The sequence below is a fragment of the Hypomesus transpacificus genome, chromosome 4, assembly GCF_021917145.1.
Source record: "Hypomesus transpacificus isolate Combined female chromosome 4, fHypTra1, whole genome shotgun sequence".
Classification (NCBI taxonomy): Eukaryota; Metazoa; Chordata; class Actinopteri; order Osmeriformes; family Osmeridae; genus Hypomesus; species Hypomesus transpacificus.
Genome location: NC_061063.1, coordinates 9,401,650 through 9,425,348, shown reverse-complemented (window position 1 = coordinate 9,425,348; position 23,699 = coordinate 9,401,650). Strand labels below are relative to the sequence as shown.

The following is a 23,699-nucleotide window of genomic DNA, read 5'->3' as shown; positions in this document are numbered from 1 at the left end:
AGCTCGTACGGAACTTTAAGTAATAGCTTTTGCACCCTACCGGACAATTCCACGTTTGCATCCAACACGAAAATGTCAAGGCACCTTCGCTTCGTTGCGCGTACAGTGATGGTACAAGAGGGAAACGTTGATGCAGCTTACAAGGCCTTAAACAGGTGGGATGCTTTTGTTGAGATATTTGGTGGAACACAAATCAACTATATAGCTGTAACTTTGACGATTAACATTACTAGCCAGTTTAGCCGTTGTGCTAACGTTAGCATTAGCTGACGTCTCAATGTCACTACCGGCCAGCCTGTTTTGAACACTACTAGTGTCACTAGCAGGCGGCAGTGTAAACCATAGATATATAAAGGGTCTTTATATAGATATATAAAAATATATTTATATGTATATCTATGGTGTAAACAGCTTTAACGCTGAACAGATTTAAATTCCTTATTTTTATTTTAGCCAACCAGTCACTTGTTTACTACCACCAAAATTGAAGTAACCAGTAGAAAAGTCATGTTACAGTAGACTGAGAAATGTTTGGTAAATATCTGGCTATCTGGCCAAGATAAACAGGTGCTTGCTCGCATACGGTAGGCTAGTAATGAAGCTGCCCATAAAGGTTGGGGGGCCAGAAGGCTAGAATGGCCTGCTGGTTTGCATATTTCAAAATGCTACCGGATGTAGGAGATCCTGGTATCTTTGGGCATAATGTAGACGTACTATATATTGAGACATTCCAAATAAATTCTGGTACACTAAATCTTATGTTACCATTGGTATTGGGACACAAAATATACACACTCATTAAACATGGGAGATGGCGGCAATTTGTATTTCTTTTTTTAATTGCTGTCACATGCCAACACAATCACTTGCACTATCTTGATCTATGACATCTGTAACATCCATAAGAATCTTGGATAAAATATCGTTTTTCTAAGTCTAACTCTATACATTTCAGGGTGCTGTCTGTCGACGGTGTTCTTGATACGGTGAAACGGAAACGCTACTACGAGAAGCCCTGTCGACAAAGGCAGCGAGAGAACTACGAAAACTGCAAGCGGATCTATCACTCGGAAATGGCCAGGAAGATCTCGTTCATTTCGCGAATTCACAGAGAGGACCCCTGGTTGGGCTACTAGGGATGTGTGCCGGAGAAGAGGATGATGACACAAGGGCAAAGAAAGACAGTGAACTTGAGAGCCTACTGAAAGACATCAGGTCGAGAAATAAAAAAAGTACTGCAAAGGAAATGTTCCTTGATCCAACGTCATTTTCCTTCTACAGAAATGTTGTTGATGTAAAATGTTCACTTTCAGAATTCCATGCTAGCTGACGGTGCCACCAAAATTGTCTGCTGAAGTCTGCATCTATCTTATTCAGCATGTAATGTATTGTAGCAAAGGGATCGTAACATATGCATCACAACAAACATTTTAGCTTGAATTGGATTTATTTCACTCGACCTATATTGTTGTATTTTACCTTGATTGTCAATCTGACGTTTTCCAACCAATTTGATAAATAAAGTTACGTTCAAGTTTACAGTTTGTTTTCTATATGTAGGCCTATGCGACAGGTACGTGGAATAATTTTGTACCGCTTTTCTGGACAGTTTCATAGCGGCATAGCGGGGGAGGATCACCAACCTATTCCTGCAGGGCTACCGTCCAGGAAGTTTTTGCTCTAACCCCAGTCGTAACTAACCTGATTCAACACGTCAAAACCAGCTAGTTATTAAAATCGGGTGTGGTAGATTCGTGTTGGAGTGAAAACCTACAGTAACGTATCCCTACCATTAACTCTATGATCCCTACAGGAACAGGGTTGGAAATCTCTTTACCTGTAAACAGGATCACGTCACCTTCACATCTCGCGTTATTCTCATTCAGCACTAAATAGGGGGGAATATTCATTATGGCATTGTGGAACAGGCAGTGTCCATAAACTAAACTGGAGACCTTTAAAATTGGGGAAAACAGATCCAGCGTTCAGCAGATGGAGCCATTTTGACGGCACATGTGTCCCTTACACAGCACCCGGCCATGCCATACACCCGCTTATCTTGCGACACCGCCCATTCATTTCCTTTCAACTCCCCTTCAACCATGTCTTGGCTGCTACTGACACACGCAGCCAGGCACACACACACACAAATTACATCTCTCTCAGTGAGTCTGCTTGTTTACCACGGAATAAAGCCATATCAGTTGGAACACCTTTATGTAAATGTAGCTGTTGGTGTATATAAACTTCAGATGTGGTGTTTATGTAGTGTCACAAGGTGTTTAAATAGAGGGCTTGGACGTTCGTTACACTGGTATCTAAAGGTCCCACATTTTGGTTAAATTTGACACATTAGTATTAATACTATTAATGTATTAATACTAATACGAGTTTGTAAAAGGAGCTGATGAACAAGTCTGCTGGTAAGCCTCGTCTGTTTCCCTTAGTCAGTTGTGCCTCTTGCATGAGTACAAAAGCCTGACATAAATGCAATGCGCGTCTGTATCATCCGAACCGCGTTGTACTAACCCGTGTAGGACATTGATGCCTCATGCCTCGTGTTTCCCATATGTTGACTACTGTAGTATACAGCCATCCACACGACCGACACGTGCGGGCATGAGCAACCGTTGCGGACCAATTGCTACGAAGGATGTCACTGAATGGTTACACACAAAGCCAATGGGAGAGCAGTCATTCGAAGACTAGCCAATCGGTGGTGAGCACACAGAACAACACGTGTAGTTTTTTGAGAGACCGTGTAAGCTACTCACATGTTTCACCTCGCTGTACTAACGTCTAGTAAAGTAAACCGAACCTGGAAGGAGGGAATAGGAGTCAACGGACGATACCCAGCGTCGAGAACAGACGCTTACAACAGCTCAACGAACGGGAATACAATTTTCAAGCCTTAATTACGTTATTTTTCGACTTCTGTTCATACAACCAGCTACACTGAAGATTAAAGCTAAATTACCTAGGCACATCAAACCGTTGCACAAGGTGAGTCTTTTTAGCAAGAATTCCATTTTTCTTCCACTTTTTGTGATTTAACTGACGTAAAATGTTTCAGTACGGGACCATAACACTGTTTTGGAGTATTAGCTGTCTATCTAGCTGTGAATATAAAGGTTTTTCACATATTCGGATAAAGACAAGTGCAACTTAGGAATTAATGTACAGCAAGGTGCTTTGCATTGATATCAACAACATTGGGAGTCTTTTTCATGACATTCAGTATACCCAAATAGCCTACTTGATCGAGGCAAGTTGTGTTTTAAGACCATGTATTTGTTCGTGTGGTACGTCTTTAACTCTAATAAAAGTACAGCGGAGCCATCATTCAAAATGAGAAAATCGGCACATTTTAGCTAGTGAATAGTTTAATAACTTGTCTATTCTATCTAACCGTACTATACCGTTTGCGTTAATCACAGCAGTTGTACAGGGAAAAAAAATGTTGTTATTGTTATAGCTAGCTAAGAGCTGACAGTCCAATCTTCACTGGAGGAGTACAGGGTATGCGTCACTCTCACGTTCACATGTACCACAACGCAACAACTCGTGGAGTTATGTAGCTACTAATACCGATTGGAGCGCTCCTGAATATTCAGTGCGGCACACCTTTCGATGTTGACATTCTGGTCAGATGTGTCAGATGATCAGCGAAGTCACACTGAGGTTGTTTTGTTGAAATCATGTACATCACGTTGTCATCAATTTTGTACGTCTAGTGGTGTGCACTTTTAACATCTGAGGGATATTGTTTAATTATATCCCGTAGCTATTTTTGAACGGAAAGCCCATCTTCCCAAGTTTAAATTAAAACAGAACCAAATCAATCAAGCTTTTCCAATGATTTCCATTGTTTAATTATTATCTTATGTGTATATATTTTAAAAATTATATTTTCTTTCTCCAGGAATGCATTCACTGGGCAGCTCTTCCAAATGGCCTTCCTATGATTCGCTCCCGTCCACATCCAGCTTCCTCCTCAGCGAGAGCGACCTGACGGAGGACGAGGCAGATGTCTTCTCCTCTGAGGGTGAGGGTGAGAGCGTTGGGAGCAAGGCCTCAGTCGGAGAGGGAGAGGGAGTACACCGGCTACGGCTGGCATTTGTCGACCAGGACCGCTTCAGAGCAGAGAATGGCCAAGCAGAATGCCGTCCCCACAAGGCCACATTCCCTCCCCAGGAGAGCCCGGCAAGGAACACAATGCTAGGCAAAGGGGCCACCTCTCAAGGAGACCTGGCCTTCACTAAGAAAGTGAGTACTGCCTCTTTAAGTGTGTGGCCCTGGTGTTGATGCCTGTTTTAAGCAACACAGTATCTAACTGGGATTGTGTTTGGTTTCTCTTCTAGTGTACAGAACTGCAGCATTACATCAGACCACTACTAGAGCTGCTTAATGGGCTGAAAACTGGGAGGTTTGAGAGAGGTAAGCACTGCAGTTGAAACTACAACCTTCAAAAGCTGATCATTTTGACAACAAGACATATTCTGTTGTTCCGGGAGGAGATTTAACATGGAATAATCTGGGTTGTCTTGATTGACAGGTCTAAGCAGTTTCCAGCAGAGCGTTGCCATGGACAGACTTCAGAGGATTCTGGGAATTCTGCAGAAACCTGACATGGGGTAAATGACACCAGATCTGTGTAAAACCAAAACCCTGTTGTTGTCGTCAAAGACAGCCATGTACTAGTTTGATTTGAGGTGCCCCTTTTGAGTCCTCCACATGTTAACGTTCCCCTCCCTTTGTGCTTCGCAGTGAGAAGTACCTCCGCACCCTGCTGCAGGTGGAGATGATGCTGAAGGTTTGGTTCCCTCAGGTGATCAGAGAGCCACAGGTTCATTCAACACAGAACCTAAGATCCAGCCTTCCTCCACGCTGGCACCAGAACCAGCTACACATCCCAGTCAAAGTGAGTCCTTTTCTGCCAAAACAAACCTTCATTGTTGTTGCCCTTTTACAAGCACCGATAATAAAACTCAGAAAAGACATGGGGACAAAGTCCCCCCAAAAACTTGAACATTTACCAGACAATAACAGCACACAGACACGTCATTAGTTTGTCTTAATTGTGAATTATCTCTTGTGTTAGGTATGCTAGTTTTTGTTTACTATGATATCAGGAATAAAAACTTACCCATCTCTCCTCTTGCTAACACAGAAGCGTAAGCTGAGCTGGTTGGACTCTGACTTCACCAGCGAGGCCCCACCCCACTGCAAGCGCCTACAGCCCAGTGATCCCCACCTGCCAGCGCCCCTGAGAGAGCCAGCCACCTATGCCAGTCAGCCCAGAGACCCCAGAAAACCCAGCGAGCCTCGGGTAGCTGAAATCGGAAAGGAGTGCGGAGGTCGGACTTTGGAACACGATTTGTGCGAAGCGCGCAGGCTTTCGCACCCGTGCAGGAGGAGAGAGAAGGGGGGTGGGAAGCTCGTGATCTCCCCTCCTACTCCGTGTGGCAGCCCGGCAACACAAGACAGCTGCGTCTCCTCCACCATCGCTGTGGCTGACTCACCGCAGATCCCCCTACCTGTAGGGCAGCTGCCGAGGTGCTGTAGCGCCCCTGGCACAGCTCAGGCGGAGGGCAGGCCAGCAGCGATGACGTCACAGGAAGTTCGGGGGCGGAGCCAGTCTCGCTCGGCTTCGCTGAAGCCTTTGAACCAGGAAGAGGAGGGTTTCAGTTCATCCGTCTGCACGTAGTCTTCGTCCAACCCTACCACGCTGAATCCCATTGCACTACTTGATCATCTTTAATGTATATGACCTGTGACAGAGTTACTTTTTTATTCTTGTGTGAGAACTATTTTCTTACAATTGATGTGATAAAACAGTGTTTTCCATTTTGAATATTTGTTTTATTTTACATTGCAACATAATATACATGCAGTCTCATGCTATGTACTATACAGTAAAGTACTAGTAAATAACTCATAGTAAATAACTAAAATTAACTATGGAATCCCATGGCAAAATTGGGGTAATGCATGGGATCATAGGCCATATAATTAAAACGCAAATAATGCCATACTTCTGGCACTTATACAGCCAAAAAGTGCCAAGCAGAACCATTGCTTTTAATGCTCACAAAGTATTAAGTGTAGCACTGATCTAAATCAGTTTACAATATACAACTATCAAACATCAACCATAGGTTGTATTTATTAAAGAAGTCTGTTGCTCAGAGTCAGTTTCTGAGTGTGAGAGCCCTTTGAATACCTGCAGTTGTGGTATTTGGTGACTTGAGGTATTTATTGGGTTTAATTTACAGTCTTAACTTTTAACTACGTGTAACAGTTTTTTTTGGGGGGGGGGGGGGGGGGGGGGGGGGGGTTGTCAAACGAAAATCCCCTTTGAGGACAATGTCGTTGCCAAAAATAACTTGCAAACAAGTGTCACAGGTTTGAAATTGTACTTGATGAGACTCATTGTCCTTTTTTACTTGTGAATTACACCTGGTTGGAATAGTTATTGTGCTTGTCAATCTGACTGATGTGCTTCACAGTTGCTAGATACAAACGGAGAATAATTTATTTTAATTCTTCTATGTTGGTTTGTAATGGATGTAAAGAGCCGTATATAGAATGCCAACCACCATTATCATTCATATTGAATGACTGATCCAACCCTGCTGGCCTGCAGACAAATCAATTTAGTTGTCAATATTTAAATGGAAGGAACCTATAAGTGCTGGGTACTGACTTACTTGAGAAAGGATGAGTCATACAGGGAAATGTTCATCTGTTGGGCAAGGATGAATGTATGGGAGACCAAATGTCAAAGTGATAGGATCACTTTATTACTAGATACTGTTGATATCACTGCAGTACTGTAGCAAAAACCTAGGTATAGGGATCTTTAAAAAAGCCTTCATAAGATGTCTAAACATCAGTCAAGTTGTGAACGTTTAAACTTTATATTTGATGCCCTGGTTAACCGTTAGGAATATGTCCCGTTTGTGAGTGTATTCCACAGTACCAATGGGTTAGCTCAAAAGCTGACATGTATTATGCACCTTTGCTGTCTCAGAACATGACGACATTTTATAATGTTATTTATTTTCTATTCTGCTTCATCCGCTTATCCAGCTTTACCCTGTCTTCCCTCTTATTGAAAATCCCCATCAACTTCTGCATTAAGCCCAATATAACGAACTATTGCACACATTTTATACAATAAAGTGACAGTTTGGTTCATCAAAACAGTATTTATTTTTTAGTACCTTTACCCAAGAGCAATCTTTGGTGAAATACAGTATATTTAGCATTTTCTTTGACTGAGATGGCAATGAAGAGACCGGTAATGTTTACAGGTTTGCCGTAATTTAGCAGCTGTCAGGACAAAACCACCATCTTTAACTAAACCTTTCAGCCTCTACCATAGACAAACACTGGATGGCGCTATATGCAAGATACAATGGAGAAGTTATCGCTGCGTGTGACTGTTATTGAAAGTGTGCACCCATAACGACCAACCAACTCAGCAGCAATGTAGCTAGCTCTAGCAAGCTAACTTGCTTAATTTATTCATGGTTAAAGAAGAAATAATGAAAGTACGAACATTATATTAGCGACACTGGTTTGTCTTTAGAGGTTCGTTAACTACGATAGTTGTCTGTAGCGGACAGCTCATGCTACTTCAAGCGGGCAGCCAAAGTGCCCCGTATTTATGATCACTTCAGTGCTAGCTAAGCTACCTACGAAGAGCTAGGCTAGGGGTTAGCTGTAGTCGAAATGGCTGCAGGATCTGGCGGTTCAAGTGGCCACCGTCGCGGCACGCCTGCTGCGTTTGAATCATCTTTAGACCGGCGGTTTCAAGGGGTGTCGAACACAATGGAATCTATACAAGGTCTTTCAAACTGGTGCATCGACAACAAGAAATACCACAGCCTAGTCGTACGGTACTGGATGAAATGGCTAAGGAAATGTAAGTAAATGGACAGCCACGCTAGATGACATTACATTAGCAGGTAGAATGGGTCCGTTCGTTTTGGTTCTTCTAGTTTTCAGTAGCTGTTGTGTTGAACCAGGGAATATGTTCTGATAAATGTGTGCCGCTACTGTGTTAAGGTATCAGTTAACGTGCCTTGGGCTTCTTCTCGCTAATGAGCGTTCATTATCTTTGGTCTGGTAATTTTCGAAAAACCTATGTCAGGTATCCTATTTGTTTATGTACACTTTTGGTCGTAGTCCACAAGCAGATGGTTTACACATTATGGGACTGCCCTGTGACCCAATACGAGTGTGAACAATCCAGCTTGCTAGCTTGCCACCGAATTTGAAGCGATACTGTGTCAAACCTGTGGCTAATTGCGCAACGGCGTTATAACTAAATGTTGCCATTGTTAATGCCGCCTGCTAATGCAAGGCATATTTTATATGTGTATCATGTAAACTCGTAGGCTATTGTTTGAATGTCTAGACCAGCTATTCCCAAACTGTGGGCCGCGGCCCACCAGTGGTCCATTACGGGTAATGCAGGTGGGCCGCCAAACCAATAAATACTAAAATATTACAAATAAATATCAAAATATTTATAAATACTGTTATTAAATGATTATAAAAACTCTTACTAATTTGTAAAATTATATTTTGCCTTTAAGTCAACATGACCGAAACGCCAATATTACATTTGGAACGTTGTGTTAACTGACATTTTCGCATTAACTTGCATACGCTCACTATGCTCACATCACTTCTGGATATTGCAGAAGCCAGGTCAACAACTTCTGGTAGCTAGCAGCATGTTTGTTGTCGTACACAAAATGCCAGTTTTTCCCTTCTAAATGACAATTAAAGATTTCCATGGGATTCTATGTTGCTGCACTTCAAGCAAGAGGGAAAATGTGTACAAATTGTATGTTTCGAGCTACATTGACAGTTATGAAATTAAGGTTTATCTCACTCACTAAAAGTAGCTAGCTTTCATTAGCTAGCTACAAACGGATTTGAGCAGTAACGTTAGCTAGGCTAGCGGGCTAACAGCTGGCTGCTTGGTGCTTACTGAAAGCTTTTTACTAATAACTGGAAATGTCTATTGAAGGGGGTGCCCCTTGCATTCGGGTTGTTGTATGCTCTATGAGCAAATCCTGCTGTGAGATGACCTGGTCAAAATAGAATATGGTAGCTACCTGGGAGCATTAGTATATTTATGCATTCTTGATAAGAGTTAGAACTAGATTAAGCTACTACTAATGCTACAGCTACAACTATGCCTGGGAAAAATTTACTGAAGTGAACATTTATACAGCTAATATTCCAAGCACCCAATGTCCTCATTTAGAACTCAATTGGGCATGCTTGCCTTTGGCAAGGCACATCTTATACTCTCTCACATATTTTCAATATTAAAATACAAAATAATAGAATTCAAACAAGTTGTTTCTATCCCTGACATCTGTCCATAATCCAAATTCTTTGCCCATAGCGTATTTCTATGGATGTTTATTGAGATAATTCATTGTATAGCCTAACTAGTCCACTCCTTCAACACAGTTGCATGGCGAGTTGATGACTCAAGTGGGTCTGACCTCTGTGATGTTGCCGGTGGCGTCCTGTGCTGAACCATTTTCCTGTCCATTCCCCTCTCTCCAGCTGATGCTTCTCATAGGCTAAACCTGTTGTACCTTGCCAACGATGTCATTCAGAACTGTAAGAGGAAGAACGCCATTGTGTACCGTACTGCCTTTGCTGAGGTGCTCCCCAATGCCTTCCTGATGGTCAAGTGAGTAAAACGCACTAGATTAGGGCTATTCAATCTTTTTGAAGTATTTGTTTGATAATATATCATGTTTAATATATATATATATATATATATATAAAATATAAATTGATATCCATCCTAAAGCTTTTGAGAACTTCCTTCCGTAATGTTGCAAGGTAGTTGGAACCACTCGGGGTGGAAGGGTTCTGTAACATTGCTTGTTGTGACAGGGCTGTGCGAATAAAGTTGCGTTCGATTCAAACTTCCTTCCTCTCTTGCAGTAGTGTTGGGGACCCCAAGGTTGTGAAGGCAGTGGGCAGGATTCTAACCATCTGGGAGGAGAGGACTGTCTATACGGATGAACTCATCTCGGAGCTCAGGGGCTACCTGGTGAAGGAGGAATCCCCTCCTGTTGCTGTGGTTACACCTGTACAGGTCAAAGGTGAGGACGACACAACTTTTCGTTTGGATGTGCCTCGTCGTACACAAGAAGAGTTCCGTATTCACTCTTGGTCGTTTTTTTGATTATCATGTCTTCATGCAATGTTTTCTTTGTTTCAGCTGCAGTTGACAATAGAGCTGCTCTCCAATCCAAAATCGTGGCTGAATTTGTTGTAAGATATTTAATGTATTTTAAATGTAATCTTACTCTCACTTTTAGTTTTTCAACCACAGTATGCGTGTGTATACATAACACACAATAATAAGTAAACAAGAAATTCAAACATTACACACGCACACATCGATCAGCCGTACTCTCACAACATGATCAAACATTATCAAAGGAAGTCTGTGTATAGCGCTAGTGAGCGACGGTGACCTCCAGTCCTTTTCGAAAGCACGATATGTCCTGTAGTCTGACCTATGACCCCGCCTGCCTCCCTGTCATGCAGCCTCAGGCTATGATGGAGCTCCTCTCCAAGTACGTGGGCTCGGTAGAGGAGGTGGAAATCAGGGAGAAGCAGTTGGCTGCCATGAGAGTGGACGTCTGCAGCACAGAGGCCCTCAAGAAGCTCAAAGGTGCCAGACACGATGCAGCCATCACACTTTCCTCCGCTCCAACCCTCGCCACTCCCTCCCTCCTCTGACCCAGTAGGACTGCTGTAGACGTGTTGTCCTGTTAAGGCTTGATTCCTTCGCCGTGCATTTTGTCTAGACACGTGATTTCCTTCATTTATCAAGTTTGTCTTTTCTGCTCTCCTTCATTCCTCCTTTTCACCTCTTTAAAAAACATTTCCACCCTTCTAGACAAGGCCGGAGGGAAGAAATTCTCCAAGGACTTTGAGGAGGGCAGCGCCAAGCTCCAGGATTTCGTCAGCTTCCTGGACAAACAGGTCAAGACAGGCCCCCCTCTGCTGGAGGCCCTGGGCAACGCAGACATTTTCTATGAGATGCAGTACAAGGAGGTCAAGATTGTTGCCAACGTGAGTCAGCTGTGTAGTGACATGGATGGATGAATAGGATGTGATGTTAAAATCTGCATTGTTATTTAATCAGGAATTGACCACCTTGCCAAATGACCTAATCGATTATAGTCATCAGTCGTTGTTTATTAGCACGGCCGTCTAAGTCTAGCTCTTTTCTCTCTCTTTCTCTTTCTTTCTCTCTTTCTGTCTGTCTTTCTTTTTCTGTGTCTCTCTTTCTGTCTCTCTGTCTCTCTCACTGTTTCTCTCCCTCTCTCACTGTTTCTCTCTCCTCTGTCTCCTCTCTTCTCTCTCTTTTCTCTCTTCTCTCCCTCCCCCTCCCGCCGTCCCTCTCTCATCTCCAGGCCTACCAGACATTTGCCAACCGTGTTTCCCATCTGAAGCGTAAGCTGGACTCTCTGAAGGCCACTCTCCCCGACCTGGACGAGTCCCCCGTCCCCTCGCCCTCCGCAGACGCTCCCTCCCCCACCGGCTCCGAATCGCCCTTCCACGGCATGGCCGACCTGGACCCCGACCTGGACGGCTCGGCCATGGACGAGGAGGCGGACATAACCCTGGGGGAGGCCCCCAGCCCCCTGTCGTCCCCTGGAGGGTCCCCCAGGCACGGCTTCGCCGTGGGGGAGAAAGACAACCGCGACGTGGAGGATATGGATCTATCAGAGGGGGAGGAGACAGACATTGCTGGCATTCAAGGTGAGGTGGGGGTTTCTGTAGAGCGGACAGAGAATGTTTGGGTTCTTGGGGGGGTTGGTTGGTTCTTTGGTGTGCCTTGCGGTCAACGTGACAGTGACTGTCCTGTGACAGTTACGTTGATTGACATGCCTTTTCCTTGTCCAGTCGCAGTTGACGAGCAAGCGTTGGGCCCCGCCCCATTGACCGCTGTGTCCAATCCGGTGGCTGTTGTTGCTGTCACTCAACCGTCACTGGCCAATGAGGTGCTGCCCAGCAGTCAGGCCACACCTTCTACAGCCATGATCACAGCCAGCCTGACCAATGTGGACCTAGGGAAAATCAACTCCATCCTCAGCAACATCACCTCAGCCATGAAGAATACAGGTGAGTCAGCAGGCAGGAAATGACGTTCTGGAATAACTTTATTGAATGTTCAAGTTAGCAATTTTAGAAAAATTGGTGTAATGAAAAGTTGTGCTACATATTAAAACAAATAAGGCCATAAATATATATTAGATATTTAAATATACAAGGTTTATGTGAACAATCAAACTTGAGCCAGCTAGCTTATGACTCGTCAAAATGAGCCGAAAGTATACTTGGCTACAATGCTGTCTTCTGGCTATAAATACTCCCCTGTGTGTGTGTACCAGGCGGGGCTCCAGGGTCCTGTGTGTACCCAGGGTCTACCTCCTCCCCGGCCCCCTCCACAGTGAAGCCCCCCCCTGTGGCCCCGGCCGCCCCCCAGGCCCCCGGCCCCCAGGCCCCCGGCCCCCAGTCCCCCGCCCCCCAGGTCGGCCTGCTATCCAAGGTGGAGATGAACCCGGGTGAACTCCTGGGAGCTCTCTCCAAAACACACGCGCAGGGTGGGGTGATGCAAGGTGAGGGGGGAGGAGGAGGGAGAGACCCGGTTATGATTAAGGATAGGTACAGCTCAGTGATAAAAGCACATGACTGCAGATTGAAGGGTTGCAGGTTTGATTTCTCCCCATTTTGGATGAAAGCGTCTGCTAAGTGAATACTATTTATTAGTATTTAAGTGAAGGTGATATTTTTTATTATGTATTGATTCCTGTGGAGGAGGTTATGGACTAGGAGTATAATAGGAGGTGGTGTGTGCGATATCTTTTAGAGGGGAGTAGCACTTTATCAGTCCCAAAGAGGAAATTGCATTGTTACAACAATGGGAGAAAAACATTCAACAAAATGTACAGGGTACTGAATTAAATATCAATAGTCACTCAACTCAAATGTGTACAGCCCTTTTTAGCCCTTTGTTTTTGTTTTCCCTCTCTCACTCAGGTCTTACCTCCTTGTTGAACAGCCCAGCTGGAAGCACATCATCCAACTCCTCCAGTATCGGCAAAATCCCAACCTCTGCCCCTATTCCTGCCCCCATAGCCTCCTCTGCAGGCCTCTCCCAGCCCTCTCCCATCCTCCTGCCCTCCCCTCAAATCTCCACCCCAGCTAGGAGCTCCAGCACACCCCAGGCAGCCCCCCTGTCCATCCCAGCCATGCCTCCCCAGAGACCGGGCAGCACGAGTCTGATCAAGGACCAACCGGCACCCATCTCTACCTCCACCTTGGAGTCCAAGATCCACAGCTTCCTCCAAGGGAACCCCGGCTTCAGTGCCTTTGACCTGGGCCTCGCCTGTGACCCCAGCCTCGTCCGAGAACCCGGCCCCGGGACGACCAGCGACCTCAGCCCCGTGCCGGGGGCGGAGAACCAGGAGGGGACCCCCGTGAGGGATGAGGGCGGGGGCACCCCCACCCAAGATGAGATCATGGACAAGACCGAGGCGGAGCCTCAATCTTTAAGCCAGACTTGCGTGTCCTCTGGAGGGGTCAGCAGGGCTGTGGACCCCCTGTCCACCACAGGCTACTGCAGTGACATCTGGCAGGACCCCAGCCGCCCTCAGGGCCACAATGGCCAGGCGTACCAGCCATACCCCTACGCAGGGCAGGCGGCGGGGCAGGGAGTCCCTCACGGTGGCGTGCCAGGGAACAGCAGCAGTGTGACTACGGCGCAGGGTTTCCACGGTGCAGGGCCGACCTCTGGTGTCAGTGGGGGAGGAGGGTGGTACGGTAACATGTACTCCAACAGCCTCAACATGCCCGTGCCGGGAGGCAACGGCCAACCTGGACAGTACTGCTACCAGGGCGAGAGCCAGGGTTCCTACCCTGCCCAGCAGTCTCAGGGCCTGCCCCCCCAACATGAGAGCACCCCCTCTGGGTTCTTCAGTGGCTCTCTGCCTCCTATTCCTCACTTACCCCCCATCCCCCACCTCCCTCCTCCCCCCAAGGGCTTCGAGGGCCCTCCCGGCTCCGTCATGCCAGGAGGGAGAGATGGGATGGTACCCGTGGAGAATCCATCTAACCCAGAGCTGGAGGGGGAGAGTGGCGTCTGCAGTGTCCTTCCTGTTGTCATCCACGACCACCAGCACAAGTCTCCTTATCGCCCGGACGAACCCCGCCGTCACCCCGACGACTACCGCTACCGCGAAGACCCCCACCGTCACCCCGACGACGTCCGTGGTTACTACGACGACCCTCACCATCACCCCGACGATATCCGCCATTACCCTCACAATCTCCCCCGTCACCCAGAAGACCATTACTACCCCCCAGACGGCTACGAGCCTTTCCCCCGCCCAGGCAGCCCTCACATGTACCCCCGGGAGCGCCTAACCCCCCCCATCTCTCCCGACGATGACCCCTTCTATTACAGCTACCCCCCTCGCAGCCCTTCCTCCCCTCCGCACTATGGCCACATGCACCCCCTCCCCCCTCGTCACCCCCGGCCACCCCACCCTCCTCACCACCCTCTCCACCCTGCTCGCCACCCCCATCTGAGAGGTCATCCACGGGGGCCCCCGCGCGGGCCCCCCCGCCCCCCTCTCCGCGGCCCCGACCCGAGGGCCATGCTCCGGGGGAAACGGCCGGGGCCCTTTGGTGGACACCCGTTAGGAGGGGGGCCAGGGGGCCCCTTCTTCCCCCCGAAGAGACCACACTTACCCCCGCACTTCTGACTGGTGGGCTGAGGGTCGAGCTCGTTGTTCCACAGCACGTCGAGGTCTCTGTGTCGAGGGGGAGGAAGTGAGGGGGGCGGGGATTCACTTCTGCGATGGCCACACCACTGAAATGCCTTCCTGCCGGTGTCGGGACTAGGGGGAGAGAGGAGGGATTCAGAAATGACGGAAAAGGTTTTGCCCTTAAAAGCAAGATGTGAGGGTGACAACAGACACAAAAGCAGGAAGCCCTGTAGGTTGAGAGGAGAGGCTGGAGGAGAAGAGAGGAGAAGAGGAGAGGCTGGAGGAGAAGAGAGGAGAAGAGGAGAGATGGGAGGGAAAGTCGACGTTCGCTGAAGATGTTTGTGGAGATGAAGTATGAAGACCGTGGCTAAAAGGAAAAATGAGGTGGATATATAGCTATTACATTTCGTTCGTTATATTTGTTCAAATTTAATCAATAATTCACCTTCCCCTTCAGACAGCATTGAGTGTGTTCTGCTTGGATGGGCTGACCTATACATTGTTAATTAGTCTGCGTTTGAAATTACTCGTTATTGCAACTACAACAAAAAAGTCAGAATTGTAGTTTCTGTTTCTGCTCTTGTTAGGTTTATATTTTATTTTATAGAATTAAACGTTTAGTCTCCCGTTTCAAAGGCCCAGCTAAGCATCAAGATGCCAGGGTTTAACACGATCACACTTTTTTCCGTTCTCATCGCATTTTGTTGAAACAATATTTGTTTCTTTACCGGGAGAGGGTCAGTGATTGTTTATGCTAAGACCTCGAATGTTATATTTCTAAACCGATGCCATCAAGTGTACATCGTGACATGGAGCCTCTCGTAAGCGGTTTATGTCTCTCCTGGTCATCAATGAGGAGAGGCTAAAGTCTAGTTGTGGGAAGGGGGTGTGTGAGAAAGGTATTTAGGGGAAAGACTATTTTGTAGCCTTCGTTCCGGCAGAAAGAAGACGTTCATTTTGGAGGTGGAAGAAACGAGTCCCCGGTTTCAACGGACGTTTTTACCTGTACTGTTTATAATAAAAATCTGAGTGTCAAAACCACCGTGTCATTGTTGTTTGAGGCCAATTATGTTTTTATTAACCGAAGACCGAGTCATATCTGCTCATCACTTAATTAGGATTCCTTTTCCAATTCAAATAGTTTACCTCATAAATCCTTCTCACAAAAACATTGTACCGAGCAAGTTTGGTTCATTCTGTCTGGTGCAACACAAATCACAATCAATTTAGCATTTTATCTGAAACGCATTCTGGCTTTTGATGAGATGACGCTAAATAGAATTGGAGTACTAGTTTAACTGTATTCTCTTTTGCTGTGGTCTTGATGTATTTGGTTCTGTAAAACAGATCATGAAGATCATCCATGATGATCATTGATATTTCAGTTGATGGTTTTGCGTCTTCATTTTGAACACGGGTTGAATGCTTCTTGCTCCTTAGGCTGGTGTCTGAAAAGATTACACGCTAGGGATATGATCCAGCTTCGAAGTCATCCAAAGTCTTATAGAAAAAGTAGTTATTTTATTAATTAAACGAAAAGGTGTTGTTTCTCACGTCTTTGGCTATTAGTGCTAGGCTACTTTGATTTAGACCAGAATATTTAAGATTTTTTCACAACTATTTTTTATTCATTTACACATTTGATGCGTAAAACACTATGGGTCTATAGCTCCTCAAAAATGTGAGGTTTAGGTTACTGCTGGAACGGCAGTTCTATGGTGGGTTGGAGTTGACTTTTGTGAAGGCTATCGTAGTGGGCCTACTGTAATATTATTGTTGATTGGCGTGTTTTGAGGAAACATGGACGTAGCCGTGAGAGAGTGTGAATTAGGCTTGATCGTTTGTATAAAGGTACTTTAGTATTAGGTTCAACAGATGTTCAAACTAGGATCAGTAAGTCTGCGGATTAGGATTTCGGTGTACACTGATGAATTTGATGCGTTTCTGTTGCTGTTTATTTATAAAATGATTTTGTTACGTGAAGGCCATGTGGGCGTATTGTACCGGAGATAGGCTAATAGATGCCGTCGCAATTCTTTTAAATTGCCGCTAGATGTCAGCAGCTTTCTGGATTAATATTGTCTTGCTCCACAGATTTCTGCCACAACCTACCTTAGTTGGCGTGAAGCAGAGCAAAGCCAGACATAATTTAGCCGGTTGTTGTTGGGATTGTAGCACACAGAAATTTCGTATTTGCGTGGGCGCGTTGTATTGTACGATGGCTGTATAAATTAAGATTGACATGTTACACTGGTAGAAGGAAATAATTGCTCTGTCACGTCTTCCCGCCCACTTGAAGAGCTTTGTGCTGTGATTGGCAGATCTCGTTGAACGCCTGAAGTTGTGCCCAATCATTAGTCGGCACCCAACAATCAAAACAAGCCCGTGTTTTCCACCCTTTTTTCTAGAAGCGCGTTCTACAAACACGAGCAGCTGACGCACATTTCAAGGCCTACATTAACCGGGATGAGTAATCAGTGTAGGGTAGCATGAGCTTATTAACGATTATTTAGTCTACCTTGCGATCTACAGACCAGTTTTACATTTCCTATGGCTCACTATAATACAATGTATAATGGTGTAGATGCAGCAGTCACAATTAATTTTGGGTGATTCAATGAAAAATGATAACAATTGAAAAGATTAGAAGATATGTCAATCAAGTTATGTCCTTTTACCAATCTGTCTCACCGTTAGAATAGGACCGTAGGCCTGTTCACTTGAAGTTGTCTTTAATTGTCACTCCTGAATGCCCCCCCCCCCCCCCCCCTCTGGAGCTGTTTGAGAAATACGGGGTTTTGTAAAACAACTGGTCCAGGCACTGTAATGATTTTATATTCACTGAAGGTTATGATACAAATACATTTTTATTATGAAACGATTATTATGTTCTTCAATGTAATCTTTGTGGGGTACGTTGTGGAAGATATGCTGATTAATCTGTTCAAATGTGTGTTTTATTGTTCCTTCTCGTACTGTGTGTGTGTGTGCGTGCGTGTGTAGGAGAGAGCATAGCCAGAGGGGAACAAATGATGGTGAGATACAAGATGATGCCTCTGACTCTATTATGCAGTGGGTGAGTATAGTCAGGATTAGTATTGTCTCTCTCTCTGTATATCTCTCTCTTCCTCTCGCCCCTTCTCTCTGTCTCTTTCTCTCACTCACACACACACACACACACACAACTACTTTTTTTACTTTCATCTGATGAACTGATGTGTTGACATGTCTGTCACATTGATGTATGTCTTGGAAAAAAAGACAATGTAAATAAACGTTTTATTTAATTCAAACCCTAAAGTGCTTTCATTTTCTGTTTGTATTGATTAAATTGGCCCATGTCATGACTATGATGGTTGTTCTTTCAAGATCAAATCAACAGCCTGTGACATGACGCTCTCATTGGTTACTTTTCTAAATCAGTAGTCAACAGACAATGGCGGCAATGTGATGGTGAAACAGTCTGATGTGAGACATTTATTTACATAACGTGGTCCTATATTTGTCACTCACATATTGATTGACATAAATCGTTGGCAGTTGCCATCTTGTTCTATTTCCACTAGTAGGGCACTGTATGATCTAAATTCATACACAGACTGACTAAAAGTATTTCTCTTCATGCTCGTGTAGTTTAAAATGAATGGAAAATATATTTTAAGTCCTGTAAGTTCTTTATCCGTGTGTGTATTATTGGGATGGAGTGGTCGAATGGAGACGTAGGATTTAGGACCGTGGCAGATGGTAGCCGTCCGAGGCAAATTAAGAAGTGCTTAGAACACAACAGCGAAAGAAAAGAAATGAGATTGAATGAGTGTGGTTGTTGGGTCGATCCTGGCTCCGGCGTATGATGCTTATCTGAATATAGGCCACACGTTAGTGATTATTTGATATGTGCACCCGAATTTGAGCGCGCATGTTGGCTGTATAGTGAATGTTTTTGTTTTGTTTATGGTTGCTTGTTTATGGGGACACACACGATATGAACATGGAACCCTGTGTGACAGTCATTGAATACTTCATATCCACTATAAGGCTATCGTAGCCTACCTGTTCATCTGTTTAGCCTACATGACTGACGTTTAAAAAGGTTTTTATGGAATGTCCGTCACGAACGCGTATACAACCATTTCAGCACCTCGGTCAGCTACTGCGAGAACAAAGAAGGGATTTGCATCCCTTGATGTCAGGGGCCGTCTGGTAATTCACGGTTTCCGTCAAAGACGAAAAACATGACGAATACAACATGTTTTACCAAGGAATGTAGATACATTGTAAAACAGTGTTATAACTTGTAAATATCCCTCGGATATATGGCTATCAATTTATATTGGAAGTTTAAATCGGAAATATTTTCTTTTTTCTTTTCAATTCCTTGTTTGATTTGCAGACGTTCCCTCCCCACAGACATCACGGCTTGTTGCAACCCAAGGGAGGGATGGAGCACAGAGATCGACAGCTAGGGAGACACCGGTTTACGACGTCAAAAGCAACGGAGTAGCCTACACACAGAGACAGAGAGGGGGAGCCTGCACAGAAGCGAGCGGCGGCAATACCATTCCCCTGCCTATTATTCTAACGAACCGCTTGAATAATCTAAACGAGGTTGTCATTTTGGTATATAATATTATTGTAATCACATTTGGATTGGGAAAAAGGTTTGGTACACAAAGATCACTACTAAACGGCGAGATCAAGCAGTACTGGCCGATGTTTGTGTCGGATAAAGAACAGTCGCTGGGATTGGTTACGTGCGCTCGCGGAGGGTAACTCAGATAGGTCCTGATTTACACCCCAATGAACAGAACAGGAGACGAGCACGGACAACAGTAATTACTATTAAACGAATATTGTAGGGAAAAATCCGTGAAGATCCCATCGAACCGTGGGCATAGAAAAGAGGACCTTAAACTGGTAAGGGATACATTTGTTGATCTTGAAATATTTTTCATAAATAGATTATATTCAAATCATTGCCAGTGAACACATTGACAATAGGTCCTATATTGACACCGAATGTCTGTTTTTATGTAGCCTATCCACTTGAGTATCAGCTGCATGAACCTATAGAACTAACCTAATCACCGTTTTTATTTACTTTGCAATCTAGATATTTTTAGATAAACCCCCCAGGGGTCGGCTGTATAATGATAATTGCGTTCATATAGTATTTACTTGCTGAAACAATAACAGCGTCATTATCACGAGCCTGCAACTAAGTTGAGCTCTTTTTCTTTATTACCTCAATCGTTTTCTCGCGAAGCACGATTCTATCAGTCATACTCACAAAAATTATGTATCCCAATTCAAGTTATTGTTAATCAACAAATGAATTAATATGAAATACCCACATTTGAAGTAGCATAGGCTATCTGCCATTTTATTTATGTTATCTAACACCTGTATCTCTCCCTCCCCCAATCCCCCTTGTGCAGAGCGTCTTAGAATCATCTGTTCATCATCATCTCCAAGTCCTCCGGAGATCTGGGTCTCCCTGACTCTCTCCCTGTCCGCTCTCTGTCTGTCATTCTCCGGGAATCAACCGGTTGTTCCCACCCCACGACTTTTCAATGAAGGAGGCCGACGCGATCAAGCTCTTTATCGGGCAGATTCCCCGGAACCTGGAAGAGAAGGATCTGAAGCCCATCTTTGAACAGTTTGGAAAGATCTATGAGCTGACGGTGATAAAAGATAAATACACGGGGATGCATAAAGGTGAGCCCAGCGCGCGGCTAAAGACGGCTGCGTGTGTCTTCAGAACTAGGGCGAGCACAGTCTTCCGATTACTTGACTTGATGAGTTGTGAACAAGTTCTATCACAAAAAAACGCTTTAATGTGATATTGTCTGCAGATGTGCCATGGCAAATAGATAAATGATATAATACATAATATTGAAAATAAAAACAGTCTGCGCCCCATGTTTGACCACCACACCTGGTCGTCGAAAGCCTTAGAGAAATCTATTATAAATTACAAGCAAATATATTCCCATGGAAACCTTTTTCCAGGAGGTCAATACAACCGTTTTTTTCTTCTTTTCTTTCAGTCAAATGTGGCAGTGCCATTTCACCACCTTTAATGTTGCATGACATTTGCATATGAAAGACGTCCAAGGCTTATCATGTCGCCTAGTGAAGCCTTTATGAAGGTTTGTCATTAGTGGAGCAAACCAACCCCCTTGTACACAACACCGTATGTGTGTCATATTTAGCCCTGTCTGAAACAGTCCCTGCGGGGAGCTGGGCAGTGTGGAAGAGGCAAGGTTCAAGTCTCTGGTGTCTCCTGGTAATGTGAATGTTGAGGCCTCGGCATCACAGATGTGTTATTCATAGTCAGGGATGGTCTGTCACTCACAGTGTTTACAAGCGACATGCAAGTAGTTCATATGGTAAATAGAGCATAAGATTAGAGATCAGAAGTGACTCGTTCTGAGAGTATTTCGGAGTCAAGGAACGTTCTGTGTTTCCTTCGCCACATCCACCTCTGACCATAACGCTTTTTAAAAGGCCTCGAAATAGCCGGTCCTTCTAGGGTTAATGATCTGACCAGGAGTCCGCTGGGCCTGGCATCGTAAAGTAACCGCATCTCAGCCACCAGTAAACAAAACACAAAAATAACTTCACAGTGAAACGATAATACTATCAACTCTCTGTTCTCACACTGGCACTAATATCTGGCCTTACCGCTGACAGGCTGTTGGGAAGGTCACGGAAAAATAACCGTTAATTTAACGTGAAATCACAGTCTCTCCTGTGCACTCGTGTCCCCTCGCATCGCTGCATGAGCCCTGTTCGGCGGGCTGAACTCTCCAACCTCTCTGTTTCCAGGATGTGCTTTCCTGACATACTGTGCCCGCGAGTCTGCCCTGAAGGCCCAGAATGCACTGCATGAACAGAAGACGCTACCAGGGGTGAGTCACTCCTCCTGACGCTCAACAGAAGCAGAGCGCACATGCACACATGCACGCACACTCACACACACACGCTCACACACACACGCTCATACACATACACACGCTCATACACACACACAAATACACACACGTAAATACACGCACACACACATGTAAAAACACTCACACACCACACACACAGCTAACGCTCAGAAGCACCGAGCGAAAAAAAAAAAAAAAAGTGGCATTCCAGTCCGATGCACAGTGTAGACAACACTGTAACACGGAAATATTAACAGAGTCTGACATGTGAGGCTGACTTCCCCCTGCAGCCAACGTGGCCCTTAGAAAGGTCAGGACAGGCGTTCTTTCTGCCCTCCGTCTGGGCCGCGTCTCCCTCCACTCTGCTGCCTGTCTGGCTGCTCTCTTCCTCGGGTCGAGAGGTGACAGATTAGGACCGTACTGCGGAGCTTTCCTCCCTCGCTTCTCTTTATCTTCAGTTCCATCTTTCTCTCTCTTCTCTCTCTCTCTTCCCCCTCCTTCCCTCCCTCCCCACTCTTTCTCTCTCTCCTTCCTCCTTTCTCTCTTCCCCCTCCCTCCCTCCCTCTCCACTCTCTCTCTTCCCTCCCCACTCTCTCTCTCTCTCTCCTCCCTCCCTCCCTCCCTCCCTCCCTCCCCTCCCTCCCTCCCTCCCTCCCTCCCTCCCTCCCTCCCTCCCTCCCTCCCTCCCTCCCTCCCCTCCCTCCCTCCCTCCCTCCCTCTCCACTCTCTCTCTTCCCTCCCCACTCTCTCTCTCTGCTCCCTCCTCTCTATCTTCCCTCTCCACCTCTTTGCCCCTCCTCCCCTCCCCGCCTCTCCACTGTGTTTCCAATCAAAGTTAAGGCAGCGTTATTAGCAGAACCAGGCAGCAGGTGTGCGATCATGTGACATTTGCGGATCAGAATGTGACGCAACGAGGCGTTCTCTGCGCCGTCGCCATGGTGACGGAGTACACGGGCACGGCGGGGAGGACGTGAACCCGACTTCCTGACTCCTCTCCTCAAACTCATTTTCTCCCTGTCTTCCTGTTGTGCTTTTCTGTTCCCTCACGGTCTCCTGCTTTTCATTTTGTCGTCGGGATTCTCATCATCTCTACTCCGACGGAGACATTACAGGACTGAGGTGGGAGGGTGTGTGGAGGAAAGAGAGGGAGAGAGAGATACAGAGAGAAGGAGAAATAGGGGAAGGGCAGACAAAGAGAGGTAGAGAAGGAAAGGGGGAGAGAGAGTGAGAGAAAGGGGGAAAGGGGAAGAAGGGGAGAGAAGGGGAGAGAGAGGGGGAAAAGGGGAGAGAGGGGGGAGAGAGAGCGCGCGGGAGGGTAGCAGTACTATAAATCCCATTATTAGCATGACAGTAGTCTGACCTTTCTGACCTCTCTGAGGAGATCAGCATGCAGGTTCCCCGTAGTTACCCCCCCCCCCAAACCTCTCAGCCCCTATCCCCCCTCTCTTGTCTCCTGCCCCCCATCTCTCTCCCCCCCCCTCTCTCTCTCTCTTTCTCTCTTTCTCTCTCTCTCCACTCTTCACCCTCTCACTCTGGGTTTAGTTGCCACAGACAATCTTACCTTAAGCCTTGTATAAGCATCGAGGAACAACCTTCTCCCCCCGTCCGCCTTATGTACCATAACCCCTTCCCCCGAAATGATGAAAACCATCTTATTGGCTCCACCCCCCTTCCGCCCTCCACAAGACCCCAACCCCCACCCCCCCCTACCAGCTGTGGTGTAATTGTCATCTAATAGCACCTGCACTGCCAAGGAATAATTAACTTCCCCATCTTTGTCAGGAACGCCACAAAGAAATAACATAGAACCAATTCTAAGGCAGGGAGGAACACAGACTGCAGCACTGAGGCTGAAGGGTGCCATTAACTTTCAACTCTGCTGTTACAAATTCAACATCATCTCCTGCTCTCGTCTGCGACACCACTGAGA

General features: G+C 45.8%; 3 protein-coding genes across 7 annotated transcripts; all 3 read left to right on the top strand.

Annotated features, from left to right (window-relative positions):
- The first annotated feature begins 12 nt into the window (after positions 1-12).
- mrps21 (mitochondrial ribosomal protein S21) lies at positions 13-1,539 on the top strand. Its single transcript, XM_047019378.1, has 2 exons — positions 13-155; positions 956-1,539. The coding sequence occupies exons 1-2, from the start codon at positions 73-75 to the stop codon at positions 1,134-1,136; spliced, it is 264 nt and encodes an 87-aa protein (XP_046875334.1). The 5' UTR covers positions 13-72; the 3' UTR covers positions 1,137-1,539.
- Positions 1,540-2,758: 1,219 nt separating this feature from the next.
- Positions 2,759-6,312, top strand: ciarta (circadian associated repressor of transcription a). Its single transcript, XM_047019327.1, has 6 exons — positions 2,759-3,003; positions 3,923-4,266; positions 4,362-4,437; positions 4,556-4,634; positions 4,768-4,921; positions 5,171-6,312. Exons 2-6 carry the CDS (start codon positions 3,925-3,927, stop codon positions 5,705-5,707), a joined length of 1,188 nt encoding a protein of 395 aa, XP_046875283.1. The 5' UTR covers positions 2,759-3,003; positions 3,923-3,924; the 3' UTR covers positions 5,708-6,312.
- A 1,123-nt stretch (positions 6,313-7,435) lies between these two features.
- Positions 7,436-19,748, top strand: rprd2a (regulation of nuclear pre-mRNA domain containing 2a). Of its 5 annotated transcripts, none has more exons than XR_006956027.1 (12): positions 7,436-7,930; positions 9,598-9,727; positions 9,988-10,148; positions 10,268-10,320; positions 10,600-10,726; positions 10,955-11,130; positions 11,475-11,823; positions 11,968-12,186; positions 12,456-12,683; positions 13,105-15,218; positions 17,838-17,910; positions 19,242-19,748. XR_006956027.1 is itself a non-coding variant. In XM_047019022.1 (10 exons), the coding sequence occupies exons 1-10, from the start codon at positions 7,738-7,740 to the stop codon at positions 14,829-14,831; spliced, it is 3,360 nt and encodes a 1,119-aa protein (XP_046874978.1). In that variant the 5' UTR covers positions 7,436-7,737; the 3' UTR covers positions 14,832-15,974. The 5 variants fall into 5 exon arrangements, 3 of the variants coding, with proteins under 3 accessions (XP_046874978.1, XP_046874979.1, XP_046874977.1); XR_006956026.1 differs by having other exon boundaries at positions 19,225-19,748; XM_047019022.1 differs by lacking the exons at positions 17,838-17,910; positions 19,242-19,748 and having other exon boundaries at positions 9,991-10,148; positions 13,105-15,974.
- The last annotated feature ends 3,951 nt before the right edge of the window (positions 19,749-23,699 follow it).